Below are 25,623 nucleotides of genomic sequence, written 5' to 3'. Positions count from 1 at the left end.
AGGGCATCCCCACTGGTGTCCGATACTCCTGCTTTTGTGAGGAATAAGGGAAGCCAACAGGAGCACTTGCTCCTGTTGGCCTTCCGCTATGGGGACGCTGCCAAGCTTGGCTTAAGGTAAATCAACCAGTTACATATTCTGCATGGCTGGAGTTGCGTACCTTAAGCCAAGCTGCCAGGTCTAGTGTAGACCTGGCCTTACATTCCATATTGCATTACTCTGCAGTGCAGACTAGCGGGAGTTACCTGCGGTCAATGGGTCACATGGGGCCCATCGGGGGACCCGTAAGACATTGTGTTTACTGTTGTCCAGGCACAGTGTTGCCAGCTTCCACTAGTTTCCATCCGCGTAGGTTTTTTTGCTACCCAGGTTACTGAAGTGGCATGCACATGAAGCAAGGGCATGTGAAGTGAAGTGGGTGTGGATTGCATGCAGCATTGACTGTGCGAGCCGTGCACGCCCTCCGCAGCCACGCCAAGCACTGCGGGAGACGTTTTGGTTATGACAGTCTTACAGCCCAATCAGATGGAGGGCTTCTCACTAGCCTAGATGGCCCATTGCTGGGGTAGGTCAAGTCACACTTCAGTTTTTTTCAAGTCCTTATTTTGCTGGTTATTGTTTGCCAGTGTTCTAAGGACTGGACAGTCTCGGACTGGCTGTGCCAAGCCTCTCTGTGTCTTCACTTGGAATTGATGGGGAAAGGGAAACACCGCCATTTCAGAAAAGGCAGGGCAACCAACAGCACAGCACACCAGACAGAGTGTTACAGAGTGCCAAATTGAAGTCCTAGAATTGGATTTTCTTGCCTGGACCCAAGAGACTCTTCACATGATTTCCAGAAGAGAGTCTTCTTTTCCTTGTATCCCACTTGATTTGTAGCTGAGCACGTAAGCTGGGTCCCGAATCCAGAGAGTCACCGATTTGCTCTTCTCAGCGTGTGTTGTCCTCCTTTGTACTGTTTTGTTGCCTGCTTGTAGAGATGGGCCTGCGTCTCCTTATGTAGAATGCTGGTGGTGTCGGATGTTAGTGAGGGACAAGGCTAAGAAAACCCCCTAATCGTCATGGTTGAGGGAAATAATTGATCTGAAAACCTGGATCCTTCTAGAAAGGTTCCTTGCTGTCTCGAAAACAAAGTGCTTGCTCGCCTGGTTTAGTCATTAAATGCCTCTGTGGTGTGGCTGGAACCAGCAGGAATCCAGAGAAGCCGTTGAAATCCCGGGATTAATTTGATAGTTTGCAGGCATCGGTATTTGTAAACAGAGTGGCTGCTTGCTTTAGACTGTGCCCTGTGCTCCCTTCCCTGTCCCTCTCCAGTGCCTCGGTGACAGGCATTTGGAACTCATTTGTTTCAGAGAACCTCTCACCCATCAGCCCTTGCTGCGCCTGCCGACCCGGCGAGGGGAGGGCTGTGCTCTGCTGCGTTCTGTGAGGATTTCCCAAAGCCGGCACTCCAGGAGCTGCTTCCAGCTGCATTTCTTCCAGCTCCTTTCCTGAAATCAATACCGAGCGGGGCAAAGGGTTTAACTGCAGCTCTCGCACGCTCGGCATGTTTTCTGGAGGCTTTTAACCCTTGGGTTTTAGTTGTATGTTTTCCGCATGAAAACTATGACTGGCGATAAGGGCCTCCTGATGGCGTACTCCTCCCTCCTGGGTGGGTGGGCATCTTCCAGTGACGCACCTTCACCCCCCCCAAAGTATTCCGCCTTCCAACTAAATGCTGGCTGCAGAGACTCCTGTACTGTTTGTGAAGGTGTGGCCAGGAGGTGCTGTCTTATCTGCTTGCTGTAATTGAAGGGGTGAGGGACTGGCTGGACAGGCTGCCCTGTGGCAGAGCCGTCACTCCCATGGGTTGCCTAAAGGGCTAGTTAGTCTGCATGCGTTCATGTCCTGAAATGGCTTTTCAGGGCAGCCTGGCTTTGTTTTGCTGTTGCAATGGTCTCTATCAAGCAGTTGTCCCCTCGAGGGGCGAGGAGGTATTTTTAATATGTCTTTTGATATGAGACCTACAGTGGTGGATCCTGGGAATTCCTTCTGTGACAGAAGTTGGTGAGGAGCCTCTGTTAGCCGGTTCCTCTGTGTAGTGTAGCAATCTTAGAGATGGTTCCCTTGTATGATACCTTCCCTTGGTGCTAGTAGGTACAGAGAGTACTGTTCCTCACATTTCCTCTTCTCCATGATATTTTCGGTTGAAACTGTTGCTCTCAGTGTAAAGTGCAGCTGCTGCATTTAAACTGTTAACTGGTGGATGTCACAGGAGACATTTAATGTCACCATTTTTAATCTCTCTCAACTCCAAGTGTTTCTTGCAAGTCCAGCCTAATTTGCTCAAATGAGCGTGAACGAATACCGCATAACTCAACTGTAGTAAGGGGTTTGATACTGTCCCACATCTCTTTCTCATAAGTAAACTAGGATATATAGCCTAGAAAGCCCACCTGCTGTAACATGGGAGCACAAGCGGTCAGAAAACAGTACTTGAAGATTGGCTGGCAGTGGTTTCCAGTCAAGCTGGAAGGGCGTATCAAGTGGACTGTCACAGGCATGTGTCACGGGTCTGGTTCTGTTCACTATCTTAATAAATGATTTGCGGATGATACCAACCTGGAAGGGGTTGCAAGTGTTTTGAAGAACAGTATTAGAACTCAACATGATCTCGAAAAATGGGATAATTAGTCTGCATTAAATGGGATGAAATTAAATAAGGACAAATGCAAAGTGCTACATTTAGGAGGAAATAATTGTAGACATACAGAATGGGAAACGGCTGCCTAGGAGGGAGTAGTGCAGAAAAGGATCAGTGGGTTGTAATATAGATTACAAATTAAATATGAGTCAACAATGTAATACTGTTGCGCCCAAAAAAAAAAAAAAGGCAAACATAATTCTGGGATGCAGTAGCAAGAGTGTTGTAGGCCAGACCTGAGAAGTAATTCTTCTACTCTGCTCAGCACTGATAAGGCCTCCATCGGATACTGTGTCCATAGCTGGCTACCACACTTTGAGAAGGATGTAGCCAAACTAGGAGAAGTCCAGAGGAGAGCAACAAAAATTAAAGGTCTAGAAATTATGACCTGTGAGGAGCTATTGAAAAAACTAGGTTTGTTTAGTCTAGAACAGCAGTTCTCAAACTGTGGGTCAGGACCTCAAAGTGGGTTCACAGCCCCATTTGAACGGGGTCACCAGGGCTGGCTTAGACTTGCTTTGTTCTTCCCCTTCCTCGCCCCAGAGCTGTTGGGCTTGGATAGGCTCAAGCTAAAAGGGTGTCATAAGGAGGAGGGAGAAAACTTGTTCATCTTGGCCTCTGAGGATAGAACAAGAAGCAATGGGCTTCAACTGCAGCAAGGGAGGTTTAGGTTGGACATTAGGAAAAACTTCCTCACTGTCAGGGTGGTCAAACACTGGAATAAATTGCCCAGGGAGGTTGTGGAATCCCCATCTGTGGAGATATTTAAGAGTAGGTTAGATAAATGTCTAGCAGGGATGGTCTAGACAGTATTTGGTCCTGCCATGAGGGCAGGGGACTGGACTCAATGACCTCTCGAGGTCCCTTCCAGTCCTAGTATTCTATGATTCTATGATAAGCTTTGGTCTCCCTTCCTGGGGTCATTAAGTAAGTTTTGTTGTCAGAAGAGGGTCGCAGTGCAATGAAGTTTGAGAGTCCCTGGTCTAGAGATGAGAAGACTGAGGGGCCCTGACAGCAGATTTTTTTTTCAGTTTGTAAAAGGTTGTGATAAATGGTGGTTCTTATCCAGTAGGGGCAGGGCAAGAAGTAATTGGATTAAATTGCTGGCCGCATGATTTAGGTTAGACATGAGGGAAAACTTCCTAATTGTAAGGGTAGTTAAGCCCTAGAATAAATTACCTAGGGAGGTTGTGGGATCGATGTCTTTGGAGGATTGTGACAGCAGGTTAGACAAACACCTGTTGAGGATGGTCTAGATCAGGGCTACTCAACTTTGGAAGCCCCAGGGGCCACAGTGATACAGCACATGCCGAGGGCTGCAACTTAAGTGTGGCTGCATATGCATGCAAATAGCTTCTTTCACACTGATGGGCATGAATACAAAGATTAAGGCAAGACTATACAACACACAGGCCCCATTTAAGTCAGTTCTGCTGATATTAATAAAATGCAATATTTACCCGATTTCTACCCATATGGCAGCACTTTTAATGAACAATAACAGTCCAGAAATTTAACTACTAAAACGCATATCACCAGAAGACCATTATATTGACTCGCCGTTGTGGAGCGTGTTCCCAGTGGAGGTCATGTTCAAAGGATCCCACCCGCGGGCCGCGTGTTGAGCCCTTCGTAAACCTAAACCGTACCATGGGCCACAAACAAATGGGCCACTGGCCGCATGCAGGCCACGAGCAACATCTTGAGTAGCCCAAGTCTAGATACTACTTCATTCTGCCTTAGTGCAGTGGACTGGACTAGATAACCAATCAAGGTCCCTTCCAGTTCTTTGATTGTCGGATGCCATATATTGAGACAAAGAACAAATGGTTATGCTACTTTGATTTGAAGCCCTCTTGTTAGGCCAAGTGGTGCTGATTGATGACCAAAAATATAGGTGTCTCTGTTTTGGGTTTTTACTTCCTCTCTGACAAGTCTGTTGGCCAAGGGAGCAGTCTCTACGCCAGTGGTCCCCAACACGGTGCCCACAGGTGCTATGGTGCCCGCCAGGCCATTTCTGTGCACCCGCCGAGTGATTGGGGCCAGCCCTGCTCCCGGGCACGTGGTGCATGGGCGGTGCCGGCCCTGGGAATGCAGTGCATGGGTGGCACCGGCACCGGGCACGCAGCGTATGGGTAGCCCCGCCCACGGGCGTGTGCGCGGCCCTGCCCCCGGGTGCCCAGCGCTTGAGTGGCCCCTCCCCTGTGCGCCTGGCAGCCCCAAAAGTTTGGGGACTACTGCTCTACGCCAAAGGATAAAGGGACACAAATCAGACATGAGGAATGGTAACACAGACAAGCCTGTAAGGGAATACTCTAACCTCCCTGGACAATCAGTCCTGGATTTGAAGGTAGCCATCCTTCTTCAAAATAATTTCAAAAGAGGACAGCTGAACTCTCGTTCATTTGCAAATCCAACATTATCAATTTAGGCTTGAATAAAGATCTCAAGTGGTTAACACAGTACAGAGGCAGTTTTCCCTCTCTGAATAGTCACATCTTCACATCAAAGGCTGTGACCAAACCACTCCCACTTGGACTTGATTAGCTTTGTTAACACAAGCAAGTTCTTCCTGCAGGGCAGGAGAGAAAATAGTCTGTAAAGGTAACTTCTTTGGCAGCTGTAAACTGTGAGGAATCCTGGTTATACCTGCACATGACAGACTACTGTTCCCTTTCAAACTACCTACATAGTTTATTTTTTGGAGGACCACATTTTGATTGGATGCCTTTCTAGGGTTGTGTAGGATGATTTTATTGCTTGCCTTGCATGTGGCACAGTTAGAAGTTAACTTATTTTGATTTCCGTAAAGAACAGAATAACCTGTCCAAAGATGATCTGATCTTCAAAGGAAGCCGCTTCTGCCGAAAACCGCTGCTTTTAGCCTGGCTTGATGATAAAGTTGACACACACACAGTGGCATCTGGCCACACAATCTATTGAGAAGGACTATGGACTGAGCAACTCTGAGGATTTGCTGTCAGATTATCAGATCAATCCCCAATTTCAGCCATTTGAATAGACTCTTTGAAATAAAAGTGTAGATTAAATTCTGGGTGAGAGGAAAGTTTGCTTCACTTTCATCTCCAGAAGATGCTGGCACTGTTCTTGAGAGTTCTGTAGCGTGAATCTCTCAGCACCACAATGAGGCACAACATCTAGTGTGTGCGACCTGCTTTATTTTATCATATTTGGATACTAAACCTTTCTGTTCAACTGATAAATAATCTTTTTCTCTCTCTAATGCCAAAACGCCTCTCTCTAATGCCTTGTAGATTTTATTCTAATCTCTTGATTAAAGGCAACTCCACCATTTGGGCTTTATTATCAGATAATTGAGAGCACATGATATTGAAACGTGCCAAGGGACTTGCTCAAGGTCAGATAGCATAGGATAATGAGTGCACATTTTTATTTGGCTGACTGTGACAGTAAAATTTAGCAGTGTGAGAAGAATTACTATATACTGTCCTGGATTCTTAATATATTTAGCGGGGAACTTGCTGTGTTTGACATATTGGTACAGAACTAAGGCCAGATCTACACTGGTGGAGAAAATCGATGCAAGATATGCAACTCCAACTACAATGAATTACGTAGATAGAATTGATGTACGTTACATCGATTTTTCTGGGGCAGCCCCGCAGCAGGAGGTCAACGGGAGAAACTCTCCTGCCAACTTCCCTTATTCCTCACGACAGCAAGGAGTACTGACACTGACGGGGGTGCCCTCGATATTCGATTTAGCAGGTCTTTACTAGACCCACTAAATTGAACCCTGGAAAATGGATTGCTGGAGTGTCGATCCTTCGGTTAGTGCAGACGTGGGGTAAGGCTGCTCTGAAAATCAGACTCCATTAGGACAGTTACTCACGTGCTTGAGTAGATGTAACTAACATGAACAAGAGAACTCTGTTTTAATAGATTTTGTCTGCCCAAGAATCAGCAAGTTGTCATTTCAAAGGCATCCCTTTTCAGGAAAGGAGAGGAATGGGATGTGCTTAGTTTTTCCACAAAGGCTACATCAGTGGGACATCTGAATTTAGCTGGAGAATTGTTTCAACATAGGCCACATCTTCACAATTGTGAAGACACTGCATTTCTTTAAGTTACTGCTTTTGGGGGTGGAGGTAGGAGGAGAGGAATCTGTCCCATTCAAGGACTGGAGGAACCCAAATCACATTGAAAGCGATTGTACCTTACTCCCAAAAGACAGTCAATTAAGGTATCCACTTGTGCTGTTAGACTGAAGGAGGACTAGGCGACTGTTTCCTGGAGAGGCAATTTTCACTTTTGGATTATATCCCTACAGTGTTCTGCGCTGATAGGTACTGTGGTGTCCTAGGCACTTCATAAATAAATGGGTGATGAACAAAACTGTAACATGCTTTTCGAACAGATAGAAGTACTGGTGCTTCACAAATGGAACAGACTGCATCATTAATGTTTTGAAGTGGAAAAAGCAATTATGCATTGAAAATCTTTAGTGCTAAGCTTGAAACATTAACTAGGCAGAAGGTTTAACCAAATCGCCAAAGGCTGATCTGAAAGGCAGGTAGGGGAGCACTGAGATTGAGGGTAGGTTGCAAGGATTCTAACTCGAGTGTGTGTAAGTGTTTCGATATGAGCACTCACATCGATGCAGATTGCAGTGTGTCCCGCTGGGCAACTTGCCACCATCCCGTGCAGGTTGTTTCGGGCAGTTTTTGCAAAGCTGGATGGGGCTGAAACAAGTCACGCAAGGGTGACTGGGCACATGGGGTCCATTTCCCATAATGCAGTGTTTGCCATCCCATAATTGCATATGCATCCCATAATATTGTGTGCCTTCTTTTTAAAAGCTCCACAAACCTGGGCATCCCTCCTTGCTTTTTGCTGTCTCTGAGGCATGGTACCAGCAAGCACAGGGTGCACAGCCCTTCAGAATTTGCAGGGCTGCCAGAGTTGCATAGGGACTCCAAAGCGAAATCCACACTGACAGCAGAAAAGCGAGTGGCAATTGCACCATGGAAACTTGCAGTCAGTTGTAAATCAGCTTGGAGTTGGAAAATCGACCACAGGGTCAGGGACATTAATCGCCTCCTGCCATTGGTGAGGGATGTTCCATTTAATCCACTGATTGACTAGTTGATGGAATTTACATCGACTAGTTGATTAATCGATAAACAGGGGAGCCACAGCAGGGCTAGCTCCCAGCCCCTGAAGCTAATCCTCCTGTGGCTCTGCCTTTTACGTGTATTAAGAGCAGGCAGACTCTTAATACATTTAAAAGACTGGTGCGCAGTGTGGGCTTAATCTCACGCTGAGTTCTCCCCCCGGCGCTTCTGATTTTTAAATGTTTTAAGAGACGGCAGGCTCTTAATATGTTTTAAAAGCAGAGGTGCAGCATCTGAGACTGGGCACGAGCCAGGGATCAGCTGATTCCCAGTTTGCACCCGTTCTCTGCTACTCCTCTGCCTCTCCTGCCCTCTCGGGAAGACAGTGCTGGGGGAACCAGCTTTTAAGCCATCTTACTCCCCCTTTGCTGCCTCTGGTAGAGATAGCAAGGAGGGGGGAAGAAGTGACTAGTCAAGGGACTAGTCGACTATCCAATAAGCTTATGCTTATCAAATAGTTGATTAGTTGCTTAAATCCCTATGCAGGACACAGTGGATGGATTTTCAGCAGTGGGCCAATAGGTAACACGCGTATCCCTATTTTAGCACCAGATCATCTCTCAGAATACATCAGCAGGAAGGGCTATGTTTCTGTGGTATTGCAAGTGCAGATAGATCACTGGGGATATTTTAGCAACATCAGTGTTAGCTGCTCCTGGTAGGTGCACAATGCACACATCTTCAAGAACACAGGATTGTTCAATAAGCTGCAAGCGGGGACTTCCTTTCCCAGCCAGTGGATTACCCCTGGGAATGTTGAAATGCAATAATGGTCCTGGGTGACCCAGCCTACCCGTGACTCCTATGGCTCGTGAAGCAGTACACAGGCCATCTCAACAGCATCAGGATTATTTCAGCTACAAACTCAGCAGTTGAATGTGCCTTTGGTTGTTTGAAGGGTCTCTGCTGCTGTTTGCTTACGAGATTGGACCTCAGTGAGAAAAATATCCCAATGGTTATAGCTGCCTGCTGTGTCCTATATAATATCTGTGACACCAAGGGGGAGACGTTGATACTGGGGTGGAGGACCGAGGTGGAATGGCTTTCTGCTGAATTTCAACAGCCAGATGCCAGGGCTGTAAATAAAAGCTCAGCACAGAGCTATCTGGTTCAGGAAGGCTTTGAAAGACCCTTGTGACTTTCAATAGTAAGTCAGAGTAGCGTGTGGTAATGTAGTGTACTTCTAGCTGGCCTGGCTTTTTTGCAGCCTGGTCTGACACTTATGTTTTCTCTGTATGCAGGAATATGACATTGTCAGTGCAGCTATAAATACTGCCTGCGAATGGTGGTGTGGGTTCTATGAAAAAATGAGTGACAAATAGCTGATGGGTGTCAGACCTGCACTGCGCCAGACAGCACATGTGAACTAATCAAGGTGGATTTTATTCCAGAAAATAGAATCTTATTCTGTAACATGAACCAGGCTGGATCGGAGCGGTTCCTTCCCACCATCTCCTGTGTACTCCAAGCAGGAGCGTGTCTGCAGTGCTCACCAGCCCAGAAAGCTGGGCAGTTGCACTTAACAGTGGAGAGCTGCTAAGTGCGCTGGCCAACCAGGAAAAAGGAATTTAAAAAAATTTCAGTCTTCAAAGGGGAGGGGCAGCTTCCTGTCTGCTTGATCGCTGGGCAGTAGAATTCACAGCAGTGACCAGAGCAGTCAGCATGGGAAATTGTGAGACAGCATCTGGAGGAGTCAGTCCAAATAACATTATGTCCACCCTATCACTGCGTTGACCTACCAAGGCCAACTGTGATTGGCCTCTGCTCGGAGAGGTGGTGTATTAAGCACAGCAAATCACGTGTGTTGTCGGGAGCCAAACTGAAGTGAAGACACCTCCACAGTTAGGTCAGTGTAAGATGCCTTGCATCCACCTAACCTTGTAGTGTCGGCCAGGGCTTAGCCACTCATGTTTAAGCTCCAGAGTTTAGCACCACTGAAGTTGAGAACATCGTACTTACATGCTCTTTTTGCCTCTACACTAGGGGTGAAAAATAAGAAGTTGCTCTTTGGGCAGTGGAGAGCGGCTACAGGGGAACACACAAATACCTTTCTCCTCTGCAGATATTGCAGTTGTGTAAGCAAGTGCGTTTGATAATATCAGGATCCCGTGTTGGTTGTCTAGAATTCCCCTGATCATCTTAACTCAAAGAAATATGTTTTTGTTTGTTCAGCTTAATGTTCAGAAGCAGAATATGTCTTTACTCAAGGTGAGGGTGGGTACTGCCCTAGTATGATGTTTCTTGTTTTCCCAAGATGTCTTTGGCACATGCAAATATTCAGCGAATGCCAAGACTTGGGGAGAAGAGAGACTTGATCCAGGTCTCACAGTAGCCTCTGCAGCTATCTTTCAAAGCAGACACACTTGTCCAAAATTGTCTGGTGCCTCCTACATCTCCAGGGTGGTGCCTGCAGGATATGGACAGAAAGCCCCCCTGTTGCTGAGCCCTCTTTCCTGCGTTCCTGCCATGCTGTCACTGCTTGGGTTAAGGATGGTTTTCTCTCCCCGGGCTTTTCAATGGTTAGTTCATTGGATCATTAATCCAGTTTTAATTGTTCTGTAGGTGACTGCTTTAGAAATCAAACAGCGGAGAGATCAAGGTTTAAGCGCGTCTTATGACCTTGTGAAATTATTGTACAGGTTGAAACTCTCTGCTCCGGGACTCTGTGGTCCAGCAACATCCACAGTCCTGCTGGAGCAGAGAGCCCTGGTGGGGAGCAGCTAGACGCCAAGCTCTAGCAGCCCAGGCAGTGGAGCCCCGACGACCCCAGACCTGTGGAGTCCAACAGCCTTAGGGCAGCTGAGCCCCAGCAACCTGGGGTAGGGGACCCTGGTGATCTATTGACAGATCCCAGGAGATCCCAGTCTTTTAGCAGAGGGACCGACCTCCCCTTGTCCATCCACCTCCCTTCTTCGGGATTGGTCAGGCCCTGAGGATGTCGGACCAGAGAGCTCCACACTGTAGTGGTTTCCTCCTGCTGCTGAGATAAACGTAATTTCAGAAATCCAGAAGAACTTCTAAAGTGTTTGTTTACCCTCTTCACTCCTCAGTCAGAGGGGCAGGACGAGTTTGCTTCTGGTGTGTTGGTGTCGTTAACAGAAATTGAAAATCAGTGGGAGTGAGTTTGCTCCTTCAGTAGCAGTATCTCCTTGAAAGAAAAGAGGGTCAGTTGCTCCTAGTTAGACTGCCTGCGCTGTGTAGTTCTTTGTAACTGCTGCCAGTGTTCTTCAGAGGCACGACGTGAGCCGTTCAAAGAATGAGCCGGTCCGGCTGAAGAGAGTTGTCAGGGCAAGAGAACATTCAGAGAAGGATGGAGTGCAGATGGATTCCTCCGAAGTAACGTCACCTGTTAGGATTGCTTTGAAATCCTATACGCTTTACTTATGCCTGCCCAGAGTTTACATTCACGTTTGCGTAGGAGAGGCCCGAGCTAAGCTGTAAGTAATCCCTCCTGTATACATGCTTAAGTGCATAATTTTAACTAAACATAACAGTTGAGACTAACCCCTTTCCTGTGTTCTCAGTGGAAAGTTCACAGCCGTGTAGATTTTAATAGGAGAGTCTTATCTTCTTCAGGCCTCAGGAACTGACTGGAATCAAAGGCACCCATCTGTTCCGAGTTATCCTTTTGGCATTTCTTCAGCCATCGCAAATGGATACGCAAAGAATTCCTCGTAGCAGTGCTCGGCGGGGGTGGGGGCTGCCTTATTTCTCTCTGTATCGGCACCAGTCAGCTCTTTAATTTCACTTTTCTTGGGGGGGTGTTGCTCCTGGCAGAGGTAGGAGGAGCTGAGCTGGTGGGGCTTTCCCAGCACACAGATTTGTCTGCTGTCAAACATTGCCCTCCAAGGGCCATGGGAGAAGTGCTAGGATTTGGTTTTCTTTGGACTTTTCACACCAACTCTGGCACTAAGAGAGGGAGCTGAGAGTTTGTCTCAAGATACTGAAAGAAGAAGACGATGCCAAGTAGGGGTGTTAAATATCAGTTAATTGAATAGTCAATTAACCCCATGAATTCTTATTGGTTACTCGACTATTCTGTAGTTCCCAGGGGTGGGGCCAGCAGCCAGTGCACTCCAGCCCCACTCCCAAGGAGTCCTCTGCCGCTCCGTACTGCTGCCTCTGTATCAGAAGCAGCAGCGTGAGGTGCCAGACGGGAAGTGGTCTGCACGGGAGACCCAACGCGAGCTGGAACTGAGCCGGGCTGCCTGCCCATCTGGCTCCTAATACATTTTAAATGTAGAGCCTCAGCAGGGTTAGATCCTGGACCTGGCGCAAGCCAGGACTGAGCTGGGCTGCTGGCTAGCCTGCTAAAAAGTTTACTGATGGGGGGGGGAGGGGAAGGGGAAATGCGTGTAGTCGATTAATCGACTATACTATTACATCCCTAAAGCCAAGGCAGACTGGAACCCTCCCTCCTGAAGCCTGATGAAGTGTCTTCCTTGCTCAGCGAGAGGGGTTGCTAGGACCATGGAGACAGACTGAGTAGCGTGTCTCTGGGGGGTGAGATATTGAACTGGATCTCAAATACCTGCAATGCTGCTAGTGTGCTGGATGGAAAGCCACCCCATTAACATTAAGTGTTGTTGATGGTCCAGCAGGCCTCTTCCAGCAGCCTGCTGCTGCTCCTGCTTTTTGCCTCCTCTCTTGAATGTTTTTATTCTCTTCTTTTTTCTGCCTCCTTAACCTTTTCCCTCCTCCATCCTTGTGCTCTTGCTCCTACAGGTAGTGCCCTTCTAGCAGCAGCTGCGGAATGAAATGATGCCTCTTGGTCACTGCAGAAGTGCTAGCCAAGCCTGACCCTCTGTTGTTTTTGAGGCCGCAGGGAGAATGGGAGATGAAGGAAAGAGACTAGCTTCTCTCTTCCCCAAGTGATGGTGGTGGAGGGAGGATTCTTGGGTGGTGGAGAATTGGTCCTGTGTGACTTCCACACGGTGCCTGCCCAGGCGGACCAGAGAGCGTCGTGAAGAAGCTGGGGAATTTTGCTGAGCTGCCTTTCCTGAGAACACGCTTTGTGTTGGAACAGCAGCGTAGCTGGAGACCTCCCCCCGCAAGGGGATTGTGTGAATCGCTGCGGGATTCCGACAACAAATTCAGCCCTGTCATTTGCAAAGAATGGACAAAACGGAGCATGTTAACTATAGCAATAACATAAGGGCTTTGTTTTTCTCATACACATTAGTATTAGGCCAATATTGCGGTATCAATAGGGTTAATCTCGGAGGGGTTTTCTTTTCCTTCTCTTGGGCCTAGATTCCATGATCAGCTAATATAAAATAAGACTCGATAAATCAGATTATCTTCTATAGGGCACACAGCATGTTGTAGTTCAATGCATAATAAACTGCTTGCTGTATTTAAATGTAGTGCTGGGAAAATCTAATGCCGGCCAAGAGAGTACCTGGCAAAGAGTCCACTAGAAGGTGGTGTTCCATTTTAATTGGGTTATCCAAAAAAGCATCCATCTCGTTTGCCCGCAGGGAAGGCCTTACCTATCCATCATTCTCTTCCCAACGTAAGAAGTTCTATCTGCCTCCGTAGTGCCAAGTGTCATATCAAACTTGACAGGTGGATTATACTCCATGCTGTTTCTTTAGCATTCAAAACTGACCATCAGTTCCAGGGGAGAGAGGCGCATGGGAAATGCTAATGGCGACTTGTTATGCCTAGCTGTTTAGAGCACAGTTGTTCAATTTATTTCCTTGCCCTAGAAACCTGTTCTGAGACCTAATGGAAAACAGAACTGCAGTTCTGCCAGCACATCTAGAGCGAGAGCTGGAAAGTTTGCTTTGCTAGAAAAAGAACACGATGACCTCCCATCGGAAGACAGGGCTTAGAGCAACCGTATTTCATGCCTAAGGATTGCCAGGTAGTTCCAGATTCTGGAGAGCACTCGCAGGATTCTCTCTACATAGCTCACCGAGAACTGAAACCGTCGTGACACTTTGTGAGCCTTAAAAATTCTGCCGCATCTGCGTGCTTGGGAAGAGCTGGTTTTTGACAAGCGAGTGAAATATTGAGGTTTTCGTTATCATAGCAACAGGCAAGTAGGTCTTGTGTCTTGGGTGGTAAATTTTCCTGGCTGTTTGTTGCTGATTCCACAATAGGCCTTCATCCAATGCCATCACTTTGTGTTAGTTGCGTGTGACTAGAATGGTCTTCTTTTAACAATACGTTACCATGAGAAATGGAAACTTCCTAGTTCTGAGAGGTAAAAACAGTCTTATGCTTAGATGCATGTGATAGGCCAGTGTGATTTATCTTCCAGATACAATTTCTTTCAGCACATATGTCAGCAGTAAAAGAGAAAATACGGGTCACACTAATTATACCCTATTCTGTAGAAAACTCACAGGAGTTTATTAAACTGGGATGCTGACACAAAATATATCCATAGGAAAAGAGGACTGCGCAAAAACCTGCTCCGATACAGTGCGTAGAGTTTCTTGGTGCTATTTTATCTGTAGAACCAAGTAAGTGATCATATAGTCGCAGGCTAATTGGCCCACAAGAAACTCTCTGGAAATGTAACTCATTTTGGGGCCACCCCTCTGTATGGGAGCAAATGGGGGGGGGGGGGCACAACCCCTGGCAGGGGGAAGATTAAGGAGAATTGCAGGGAGTCCCTGCAATAGCAGGGGATGGAAGGGTGGCCCACAGGAAATGAGAGGGGGAGATGCAAGGAGCCTATGGGGAATACAGTGCTCTTGACCTATACACGCTACACACCTCTGTAGGGACAGCTGATTTTCCAGGTTTGGCTACTGTGCTAGTGACACTCAGACTTCAGTGGTTCAGGAGCCAAATGAGCACTTAACATTACCCCAAAAAGCCCCAGTAGTACAGCATGGCAGGGCTGAGTTTATATAGCTGGTCATATTCATTTGCACAGCAAAGGCGTTTATAGCAGTGCACATCATTTATTCCAGTGTTTAATGACAGGTAGGACGTTTTTCTTAATTTTCAACCTAACCTCCCTTATTGCAATTAAGCCCATTGCTTCTTGTCCTATCATCAGAGGCCAAGGAGAACAATTTTCCCCCTCCTCCCTGTGACACCCTTTTAGATACCTGAAAACCGCTATCATGTCCCCTCTCAGACTTCTCTTTTCCAGACTAAACAAGCCCAGTTCCTTCGGTCTTGCCTCGTACCTCATGTATTCTAGACCTTTAATCATATTTGTTGCTCTTCTCTGGTCCTTCTCCAATTTCTCCACATCTTTCTTGAAATGCGGTGCCCAGAATTGGACACAATACTCCAACTGAGGCCTAATCTGCGCAGAGTAGGGCGGAAGAATGACTTCTCGTGTCTTGCTCACAACACACCTGTTAATGCCTCCCAGAATCACTTTTGCTTTTTTTGCAACAGTGTCACACTTGTCAATGGCCAAACTTATCAATGTAAGTTATCAGTGATCTCAATATCTAGTCTTCAGCTGACCACTGTGATATGATGGAAGTTGAATTGGATTCTTCCCATTAACAAACTTTTTTAAAATTGAAGGTATTTTCCTATTGTGAAGAGTTAAAAAAAAATAACTTTAGCTTCACTGTGGTGGCATCCAGGGCTGAGCTATAGTTTCCAGGGTGGAGATGGCAGTGGGAAAATGCCTGATCTCCATCAAATGTGCAATAAATCCATCAAAGGTGGGCTAAAAATAACCATGCAGACAGTGCTTTCTGTGAGCAAGGAGCGCAAAACAGGGATGTAACCTCAGCCTGACCCTTTTCTATATGTAGATCCGTGCGCTCCCAGAGTTACTGACCCTGTGCCCAAACCCCAGACTTCAGTACACTGCATGCCAGTGACTGGACATGCTCTCACCCATGCAAGATGGCTTCCAAAGGGTGTTTTCACCCACTCGGCCATGCTGAGATGTCTGGAACCTGCATGTCAACCTGAAAAAATTCATATTCCAGGAAAAATCCCCCAAAGAAATTAAACTTTTCCATGTCTGAGTCAAAATAACACACCCAAGCTGTACAGAATCGAGAACCGGTCACGGGCTGTAAGAGAATGCCCAGCAGAAGCTATGCACGCCTGCCGTGATTAGAGAACTTGCTAGATAACTCAATAATCCTCCACGTACTTGCTGCTAAACCTGTTTGATTATAATTCAACCCATTCTTCTATAAGAGGGTGAATTCCAGGGCTCGGCCTTCAGCACCTGCTGTTCCAGTTGAGATAAAGCCCTGGAATAACTTCTCTCCAGCTCAGTAACCGGAAGGGAGCACGCCGGTACCGCTCCCATTTTAGCCAAAACACCATGCCCCTGCAGCTGCAGAGCATCAGAGGGTTAAAAGCTGAATCAAGAGAGTTTATTCAGGCCTAGATAATATCCTTCCGAGGCCTCGACAGCAATAACTTCCTGGCCAACAGGATCAAGAATCTCACCAAAAAGGATGTTCAGGATATCGGACCAAAGCCGAAAACCCTGATATATGACACCCTGGGGAAAACAGAACAGCCAGGCGTCTCTAGAACCTAACACAGGGATGGGCAACAATTTTTGTTGGGGGGCCACTCCCAAGATTTTGGTACGTGGTCAAGAGCCACACTTGTCTATGGAGGTGGTGATTGGGCTGGGGTGGGAACAGTGTGCGGAGTTTCCCCTCTCCCGCCAGGGGCGTGCACGCTGCCCTAGAGGGAGCCACCGGCCATTGTGAGCAGCCTCTGGTGGCAGCGAGCAGAGCGGGCCACATGCTGGGTCAAAAGGCTTGGCCGGCCGCATCCGGCCAGTGAGCCGCTTCTTGCCCATCCCTGCCCTAACACGAATCCAGAGAGGAATGACTGCAATCCATGTGATACAGGAGAGGTGAAGATAAAGACGTTTTCCACTCCAGTCCCCCCCCCCATCGCAGGGAGTATGAGGGAGCTTTCCTTGTGGTGTTAGAAATGATCCTGTCCCTAAAAAGTGATGACAGAAAACTGCATAACCCTGAGAGAGGGGAAAGCGACCGCCAAGAACCATCTCGCTGCATACCCCACCTGTCACCAAATCCAGACGGCACCAAGAGAAATGGTGGTGCCCTGAGTCCTGGGCAGAGGTTTAGTCTGTTGGATCTCCATCTGACAGACTCTGGTGCCAGCACCTGTCTGTCTCGTCATGCTGCTGAACCATGCAGCGATGCCACACAGGCGGCTTGGTATGTTGTTGGTACTGAAGTGCGAGTCGCCCAGCGCCCGCTGTCCTCACAGGGCAGGCAGAGCTACCATTCTGGCTTCCGCCTGAGTGCTCTGCGTGATCAGTGCTAGTAACGTGAGACGGTGGTGCCAAGTCGCTGTGGAAGTCAGCGCGGCTGCAGCGCTGGGGAATATTGTCGGAGGGAGCTGCCTGGTATTCTTGCTCTGACACTAGAAGGCAAGAACCGCCCTGGGCCTTGCTGTGTAGCTGCCAGGAGCAAGTCTTGCTACCATCCTGTACGGACCTTCCTGCTCGGGCAAGAGCCCAGGTTCTGAAGCCGAGGAAGGGGAGTGGCTCTCAGAGCCCAAGCTCCGTCCCGAGCCCATTCATCAAAGCAACTGCAGTTATTTCTGGCCTGCTAGCATACGCTCCGCTAACGGACGTCTCTCGCCCCCAGCTGCGGGACTTGCCCAGGTCCAGTGGGACGTGCCCAGGTCCAGTGGGGCTAAGTGGAAAGGGGATGCACTAGGCAGTAGCAGGGGTGTGGCTGAGGATGCTGCATTTCTCCACCCAGTGCAAAGGAGACCCAGAGATTTAATGAGGATACTAAATTGTCTGTGGCATATTATCAGAGTAGGTGTTTGCCCTCGCGCCCCTCCCGAGGGTTTTGTGTATGCTGGCTGCTGCCGTCTGCCCTGGGAGGGGCTGCCCATCGCTGGTGTTCACTGTAGAGGGGCGCAGTCCTAGGAGGTCCTCTCGTTGGTGAGGTGAAGTCTACAGAAGAATAGAGTGAAGGGGGATTTGATAGCAGCCTTCAACTCCCTAAAGGGGGGTTCCAGAGAGGCTGGAGAGAGGCTGTTCTCAGGGGTGGCAGATGGCAGAACAAGGAGCAATGGGCTCAAGATGCAGTGGGTGATGTCTAAGTTGGATATTAGGGAAATCCATTTCCCTAGGAGGGAGGTGAAGCACTGGGACGGGTTCCCTAGGGAGGGGTGGCATCTCCAGCCCTAGAGGTTTTTAAGGCCCAGCTTGACAATGCCCTGGCCAGGATGATTTAATTGGGTTTTGTCCCGGTTTGAGCGTGGGGCTGGAATCGATGACTCCTGAGGTCCCTTCCAGCCCTGGGGTTCTCTGATTCTAAGTGCTTTGGGATGAAAGGAGCAATATACAATATTGCATTAAATATGACTCTGCTTGCAGTCGAGTTCTCGTGGTAAGTAACCCTGCATCCAGTCTAGCCTAGAGCTTTACAGTGAAGTGTTGGTGTATCTCCTAGTTATACCGTCATAATGTGGGTGCTGTTTCTTGTTTCCACTTACGAGCCTATGTTCTTTGCAGCTCACTCTCTTTGCTGTCTCTGCCACCGTCCCTGGAAGAGCCTTTATTGTATTTAATATGAAGAAAATCCATAAAATAGCTGCAGATTCTTGCTGGTTTGGAGAAATAACGTGCTGTAGCAACAGCAATTAAGATTGTCATCTGAATGGTGTTGTGTTTTGTATGTTTCCAGGCATGGCCCCTGGAGAGAGCCAGTTAACCCCTACTATGTCAACACCGGCTATGCGCTGGCACCGGCCACCAGTGCCAATGACAGTGAACAGCAGAGCATGTCTAGCGATGCGGACACCATCTCGCTGACAGACAGCAGTGTGTAAGTAGCCTGCCTGGGGAGGGGCGGGCAGAGCATGACGTGGAATAAAGTGAGACATCGTGTATCTATTGCCTGGCCGCTGGAAATACTGAATGCATGCTTATTAGGGATGTGAGTGGTTAACTAGTTAACTGGTAAGCATCACCCATACCAGGTGATGCTGACCGGTTACAGTTAACCAGCGCCCTCCTGCCCCTGCTCCTGTTTAAGCGGTTAACCTTTCTCTGCCACAGTAGAGCACCCTTTATTGAATACACTTTAACCTGGGTACAACGGGTGTCCCTGATCCAGGTGTTCCTGATTCATGGTTCAGCCCTTGGTGGGGGAGGAGGAAGTGGCTCTGGGCGGCCGTTCTCCCTCCCTCCCCCTCAGCTCGGGGAATGACAACGCAGCACTTCTCTGGAGACTTCCCCTGCCACTGCCATAGCAGGGGTGCAGAGCCATGTGCCCCCTCTTGGAGCGGGGTGCAGGGTAAGCGCTCCACCTCCAATCTCTTCGTGCACCTTCCATCCCGTCCAAACCCCACCCTCCATAGTCCACAAAAATTCCTTAATCCAGCAACACCCTATTTCCCAGGGTTGCTGGATTAAAGAGGTTTAAGTGTATTTTTTAAATAAAGTAACCTGGGTTCTGAAAGAACAAACTATGGGAGGGAGATTGTTACCGGCTTGAAAGACTAAGAACATGCAATGGACTTAGTTTATCTGGACTTCACCAAAGCTTTTGCTCCAGTCCCGTAGAGCAAACGAATCAGGACCTGGAAAGATGTGTTCCAGTTGTGACTTGACTTTCATTGAGGCTTAAAGTCTCAGAGGTGCCAATGTCACTCTTGAAAACAGGACTTAAGCTCCTATGTCACTTAAGTACTTTTGAAAATTATCTCCTAAATCACATGCCTGCATTGTGGAGATTTGTTTATCGCGCTGGTCTCATATTCTACGTATCCTAGCAATTAACAGGGCAATCAACCCGCTGCGTTTTGTAAAGCCAGGTTCTGATGTATTCCAGACTTCTAAATATCAAGGAATAAGCCACAAAAGCAAGACTCTCTTGGAGCATTAGTGAAATGCGGGGTCGCGGGAGTTGTCCCTACTCTTCTCTCTAAACATTGTGTAACCATGGGGTGCTTACGCTGGCTGTGTGTTCACACGGGGGAAGAAGGGACCAGTGGGAATGAGAAGGAGAAAGATACAGCCCACATTCCCCTCGCACACCAGAGCCTGGGGAGGCCCTGGCTAGTAGATTTTGTGTGCTCGCGCCCCGCGGTGGGGCGGCAGGGAGGCTGGAATGCCAGCCTGGGCTCCCCAAATGTCCTGAGCTTTGGGGGCCAAATCCCTCCCCTGGGCCTTAGGTTCCCCGCCCCAATACAGGACTTGCCTGTGCCATGAGAACTTATAGTAAACAGCAAATGAGAGTGGTTGAGAGAGAAGATATAAGGGTTAAAACCAAGGTGTGTTGCAAATTGCAAAAGAATCCTCTGCCTTCAGCTCAGCATGTTTCATTGAGTGAAGTAGGGAATGCCAGGGGAGTAGATAACACTGCAGTGGAGGTCGGTGGTGGACAGGAAGAGGAGATTAGTGATCAGTGGGTTTGCGGGCTGGTGTACTAGAAAAGGAATGTCATAACAATGGGATACTAAAGTCCCTAACCCCCAGTAAGGAAAACCTCGGCCTTCTCTCCTAATAAGGAAAGTTCAAAAAACCCAACCTTGTTCTAATCAAATGTGCCGAGCCTCCAGCTGGAAGCGCTGGCTTTCAAAGCTGAGATTTGGCATGCTGTGCAGGGGAGGGGAGGGGAGGGGAGAGCAGCCGCAATACTGCTTTAAGCTTTTGAAGTATCCTTTTCCATACGTGCTGGCTGGGATTCTGTCAGTGGGAAAGGGTCTCCTGATTTGCTGTTGAGAAGAAATAGGAATGTAGATGATGACTGAGGATGCATAGAAAAGCTACCGACCATGCAAGAGAACTCTGGCGCGCAGGCTACAAAAGAGAACCGATTGTACGGTATCAGACCAGGGGAAGGAACGTGGGGCAGATGCAAGCTGACTTCCCAGCCTGCCGTTCGAATGGAATGAAGGGACCCTGGGAAGTCAGTTGCAGCATGTTGAGGGTAATCTTTCCAGACACAAAACAGCGGAGAAATGCACATGCTGGGAAACCTGAATATTTCTGCATTAGCATTGGCTCAGTGGGCTGATCTGCAAGGCCAGCCTGAGGGCCTGGGAGCAAGTAGATGTGCTTTCCTACAGGACTGAGCACTTGAGCAGCCCAGTCATCATGGTAGGATCCCATGACGACGACTGAAAAGAAAGTCTGTGTACCAGACGCGCTGGGTCATGTGCGTGTCTGGTACGTAGACTGCCGGAAGGGTCAGTTTCCGGCAAGGAGAATGGATTAGCCCTTCGGCCCATTGTGGGGATGTCTTTGTCCCTGGATCGTCGATACAGTTTTGAAGGCCGGAAGGGAACGTTACAACCGTGTTTGACCTCTTGTGTCCCACCGGCCAGAGACGTGCTCCCAGCAGTTCCTGCATCAAGCCTGTCCTTCATGGTTGAGCCAGAGCAGATCTTTTATAAGACAACCTCCCTTCTTGATTTAAAGCCTCCAAACGAAGGAGACTCCGCCATGTTCATAGGTGAAACGCACATTTTCCTCGCGTGTAAAACCCATGGAACAGATGGTTAGAAGCCACTTTTTCCTGAAGTGAACTTAGAAACCATCAAAATATCAGAGCATTCAAATTATTTCTTCAAACGTGTATTACTGTGCACTTGTTTGTGTTAAACTAGAAGATTTACCCGGCGTTGCTCAAGTCCTTAACTCAAATAAGTGTGGGTGGGTTTTTTCATGTGTCAGTGCCCTGGGGTAGGGCTGGGGAGGAGGGGTTCAATAGGCAGGCTGCCCTAGGGAGAGAGGATAACCACAGCCCTCTGTCACTGCAGCAGCTTGGGGCTCTGTTGTAAGTCCTTTTTCTATCTCTGTCTCTAACATTATGAGGGAACTTTATCTCTCCCCCTCCAACTCCTTAATTCCCTTCAAGGTAACCTGAAAAATTAAACAAAAGATCAGTCTTGTGCTCCGTTTTGCTTCATTGTGATGGATGAAGAAGAGTGAATCTTCCAGCTAAAAAGGATTTACAGAATCAGACCTTCTGCTGCCAACATGCAGGTTCTCTGAACTTACTTGGGGTCATGGTGAATGCTGAAATTTGCCGAGCCTCCCGGAAGAAATCACTGATTTCACCCAGTGGCTTAATGTTATGTTGGGATCCGATGCTGCCAGTTGTGTCATTACAATGAGACAATGAATGCGTAATATGGCTGTGGATGTTTAGGAGGAACTAGAGGTCGTGAGGACAGTTTTTTTCAGCACAGCCGATAAAGCTACAGATGGAGTATTACTGTCGTATGAGTGCAAAGGCTCCGTGCAGGAGGCCTGCTGGTTTTGCTTTCCCTGGAGGGAGTGTGCTCCTGGGGAAAGAAATGTAGAAGCTTTTCAACAGCCAGGTTTTGCGGCAGATTGGATGGACTGCAGTGTACTGGTGCCTGAGCTGTGGCAAGAAAATAGGGTGGTTAGTGCTTAGAGTCCAACCAACTGTGCTTCAAGCCATTTGGCCTCATCGTTCGACTCATCGGGACGTGTTTGTGGCAAAGAAGTTGCCAGTGCAACTGAAGGAAGGACTTGCGGGAGCCACAAACAGTGTGGACTGTTATAGGTGAGCTGGTGGCTATTTGGCAGGGAACCTGATATCTAATTGACTCTGTGCTATGAAGAGAAGAGCGCTTCTCTTCGCATAGTGTCTCTCTAGGTGTTCCACTTCTCGAGCCATGGAATTCCCATTTAGCTGTGTCCGTGTGGCCTGCTCGTGGGCCCTGTGCCTTCTCTGGCTGGACACCAAGGCAATATAGGGATGTTCAGGTGAACTGCCCCCCCGTTCCTTCTCAACTGCCACAGCCCGAGGTGGAGCTGTAATGTTGCCACCTTGAGCAGGCCTCAGCTTTCTGTTTCTCTGTAGTTGTGGAGATGAGTCAGTAGAGTTTGCTGTTGGTATAATCATCGTTACTTAGATGAGGTGTGAGAGGATTGCTTTTCTCCACTCTCCCGGCTCCGGGAGACTTATTTTTCCTGGCAGAGCATGGCCAGCTGGCCAACTTTCAAACTCTGCCTCTCCAGGCTAGTGGATCTCCCTGTGAGCAGCAACCGCAGCTTGGGGGAGTCCCACGTCTCCCAGAAGTGCAACTTCTGCCTGGCCCCCAAGCCCACGGCAAGGAACATTAAACGTTTTCCACCCGCATGTAAATGGGCATATAAGAAAAATTATGGTCCCCCTAAGATTCTGACTTCTTGTTCTCCCACGTTCACCTAACTCCCTGTTGGCAGCTGTAGTCAATGAGAGGGACAGGCAGATTTCTCTGCCTACCCCTTGGAGAAAGACCAGAAAAGATTGGATCTCTTTGGACGAAAGGGCTATCCATCAGGAACCCTGCAGTTCAGGCTGGCGTGCTGCCGGGTGGTTGTGGCCAGATACGATGTTACAAATAAGAAATTTGCAGCCTTTATTGAACATGTGCCATGAGAGGATAGGGCGCAATTCCAGCCTGCCCCCCCTCCTCCCGAGTGCCCGTTATTGGCCAGAACTGCTCTTCAAAGCTATGGGTGCTGTTGCCAGGTCCGTTTCCCCACCCAGGGCATCATGCTTCCAGCTCTGTACTTGAGACACTGTTGAGGATGGGTGTAAGCTTTCCTTGGGTCCTGTGCATGCACTGAAAGAGTCTCGGGCTACCCACCCACTTCCATGTCCTGCTTCGGGGACTCCTTTCACACTTTCACTGAGATGAGCTGTGGACTCTTTCCTTTGGATTAGGAGCAGTACAACCTAATAAGGGCAAGAGGTTTTATCCTAAGTGTTTCCTTGGGCCAAAAAGCAACAGAGAGTGGAGATGGATCTTAGATCTGAAACTTCTAAGGAAGTGTGTAGAAGTCTCAGAAGTTCAGGGTAGTGATTCTGGCAGCCATATTTGCTCTCCTGGAGAAGGGGGATTGGTTTTCAGCCCTTGACGTACAATACACCTGTTTCCAATATAATGATGCACCCATTGTACAGGAAAGTCCTATGCTTCCCTCTAAGCCAGGACCGTTTCCAATGCTTCCCTTTGGCCTTTTCCCAGCCCCAAAATGGTTGTTAAAGGTCCCAATTATGGTGGTGGCTCTACCTCCAACAAGAAGAGATCCTAGTCTTCCCATACCTCAGTGACTTGCTACTCGAGTACTGCTCCTACCAAGCAGTGCTATCTTCCAACCAGATGGTCCTGGCCCTATTCCGGGGGGGGTTCTGTAGCAAGATGTAAAAAACTCCATATAAATCCCTGTACAGGAAAAAATCAGCTTAGGGTGTATTTGGGCTTGAGAGGTGCATGCCTACCTGAAGTGGCGTGTCCGGGGACATGCATCTCCGAGAACTGCAGTTACTGTGTCTTCTTCCACATCGGCAGTCCTCCCACACTGAAGTTTGCTGACTTTCCCTTAGCCGAGTTTTTAATCGAGTGTCCAAGCTCAGACACACAAAGAGTTTCCTTGCTAAATGTGGCTCTGCCCATAATGTATCAGTGAAATCAGTATTGGCTTGTTTGGAGTGCTCCTCTCCAAGGAATGGGCCGTGCCATAGGTTCTCAACCGGGCAGTCACAGACAGTTGGCATCCGACTTCCCCTTCCTGTATTGCTCACTGGGGGTCAGCATGTGGCCATCTACTATGGAAAGGGTTTAGAGCCACTCACTTAAAGGGGTGGGTTTGATGCAAATCCTCTGTTGATCCCTCCATCTCCACCAGTGCCTCGTCTTCAAAAGAGCAGGTGCCATATTGCTCAGTTGTCCTCGGGGAAGAAGACCGAGGGCAGTATTCTTGGCAGTATTCTCACCTCCCTCTAGCTAACATTAACCTCAGTCTACCTCCAGACGCTCACAGGCTTCCTGCCTTCAAGATGATATTTTTAAAGCATGTGTGTTTTATGTCCTTGACTATTTGCTCAAGTTTCCTCTTAGCCCTTCGGATCTTTATTTTAGCGGCCATAATGAGTTCCGTCTGTTTTTTATTTGAGTAATTTCTTCCCATTTATCCATCCTGTGTTTTCTTGACTTCCTGTATCCCTCTTCTTTCAGTGTCTGCCTCCCGTCTGTGACTCTGTTAGGATATGCTAATGTTGAACCTTGGGATTTGAATTGCTATCAAGACTTGATATTTGCTACTTTCCATGTTAGGAATTGGTATAAGTTCTGTGGCTCATTTTAAATAAACTGACATGACCTTGTGGACTTAACATGTTTTCATTCAATGCGTGTTCTTCAAATTAGGCCACATGCACTATTACCCCAGACTGAACTACAGAGGCAAAATTCTGACCTTTGACTTACAACTCAATATAGAGTGAACATTTGTTTTTCATTGTGTAGTGCCAAAGTCTTACTGGTTTTCATGATCTTTTATATGGAATTCCTGAAGCTATAGTCCTGCTGAGTTTCAAAGGAATTTCTGCTGAATTGCTGAAGGCCGCCAAAAATGAAACTCGACCAGAAGCAGCCTCTGAAAAAGGGCCTTCCACTTCTTGACTCTGAATTCTGGCCACCTGTGACTGGGTGCGTAGACCCTGAGGCCCACTGCTGGAGGCATTGTGGCTCTGCCACACCCAACTCCAGAAAAGGGCAGTGGAGAGGTTCTCCGAACTACCTAGAGCACCTACTGTAGGCAGTGTTGTGGCCCCTGATGCCCACGCTCCCCATGCTCCGGGGAGGCTGTGTCCTGCATGTGTGCTCTTCCCCTCCCCGAGGTGGGGAGGGACACATGCGCTTGGAGTGCTGCTTCTCCTCCCCTCCCGTCCCTATGGTGGGGATGGGGCCTCAGCAGAGGAGGCGGGGCTGTAGGTGGGGTTGGGGGTCTGCTTCCCCAGCTGCACCATCCGCCCATGGCTGGCTGCTGTGAGTGAAGGCTGACGAATCAAAGATTGATGGTCGTGC

General features: G+C 48.3%; 1 protein-coding gene across 4 annotated transcripts in view; it reads left to right on the top strand.

Annotated features, from left to right (window-relative positions):
- The window catches only part of AXIN1 (axin 1), a 103,170-nt gene that overhangs the window by 46,508 nt on the left and 31,039 nt on the right, over positions 1-25,623 (top strand). For 3 of the 4 annotated variants that reach the window (XM_075899160.2, XM_075899158.2, XM_075899161.2), the window contains exon 3: positions 18,474-18,614. The exons of the other annotated variant lie outside the window; for it this stretch is intronic. In XM_075899160.2, the coding sequence (XP_075755275.1) occupies positions 18,474-18,614 (141 nt within the window). The remainder of the gene's footprint in view (positions 1-18,473; positions 18,615-25,623) is intronic. 4 annotated transcript variants of the gene reach the window in all.

This window comes from Pelodiscus sinensis, chromosome 15, assembly GCF_052426305.1.
Source record: "Pelodiscus sinensis isolate ZL-2025 chromosome 15, ASM5242630v1, whole genome shotgun sequence".
Taxonomy (NCBI): domain Eukaryota; kingdom Metazoa; phylum Chordata; order Testudines; family Trionychidae; genus Pelodiscus; species Pelodiscus sinensis.
Note: the sequence above shows the minus strand (reverse complement) of the source record. Positions and strands in the feature narration are given on the sequence as shown.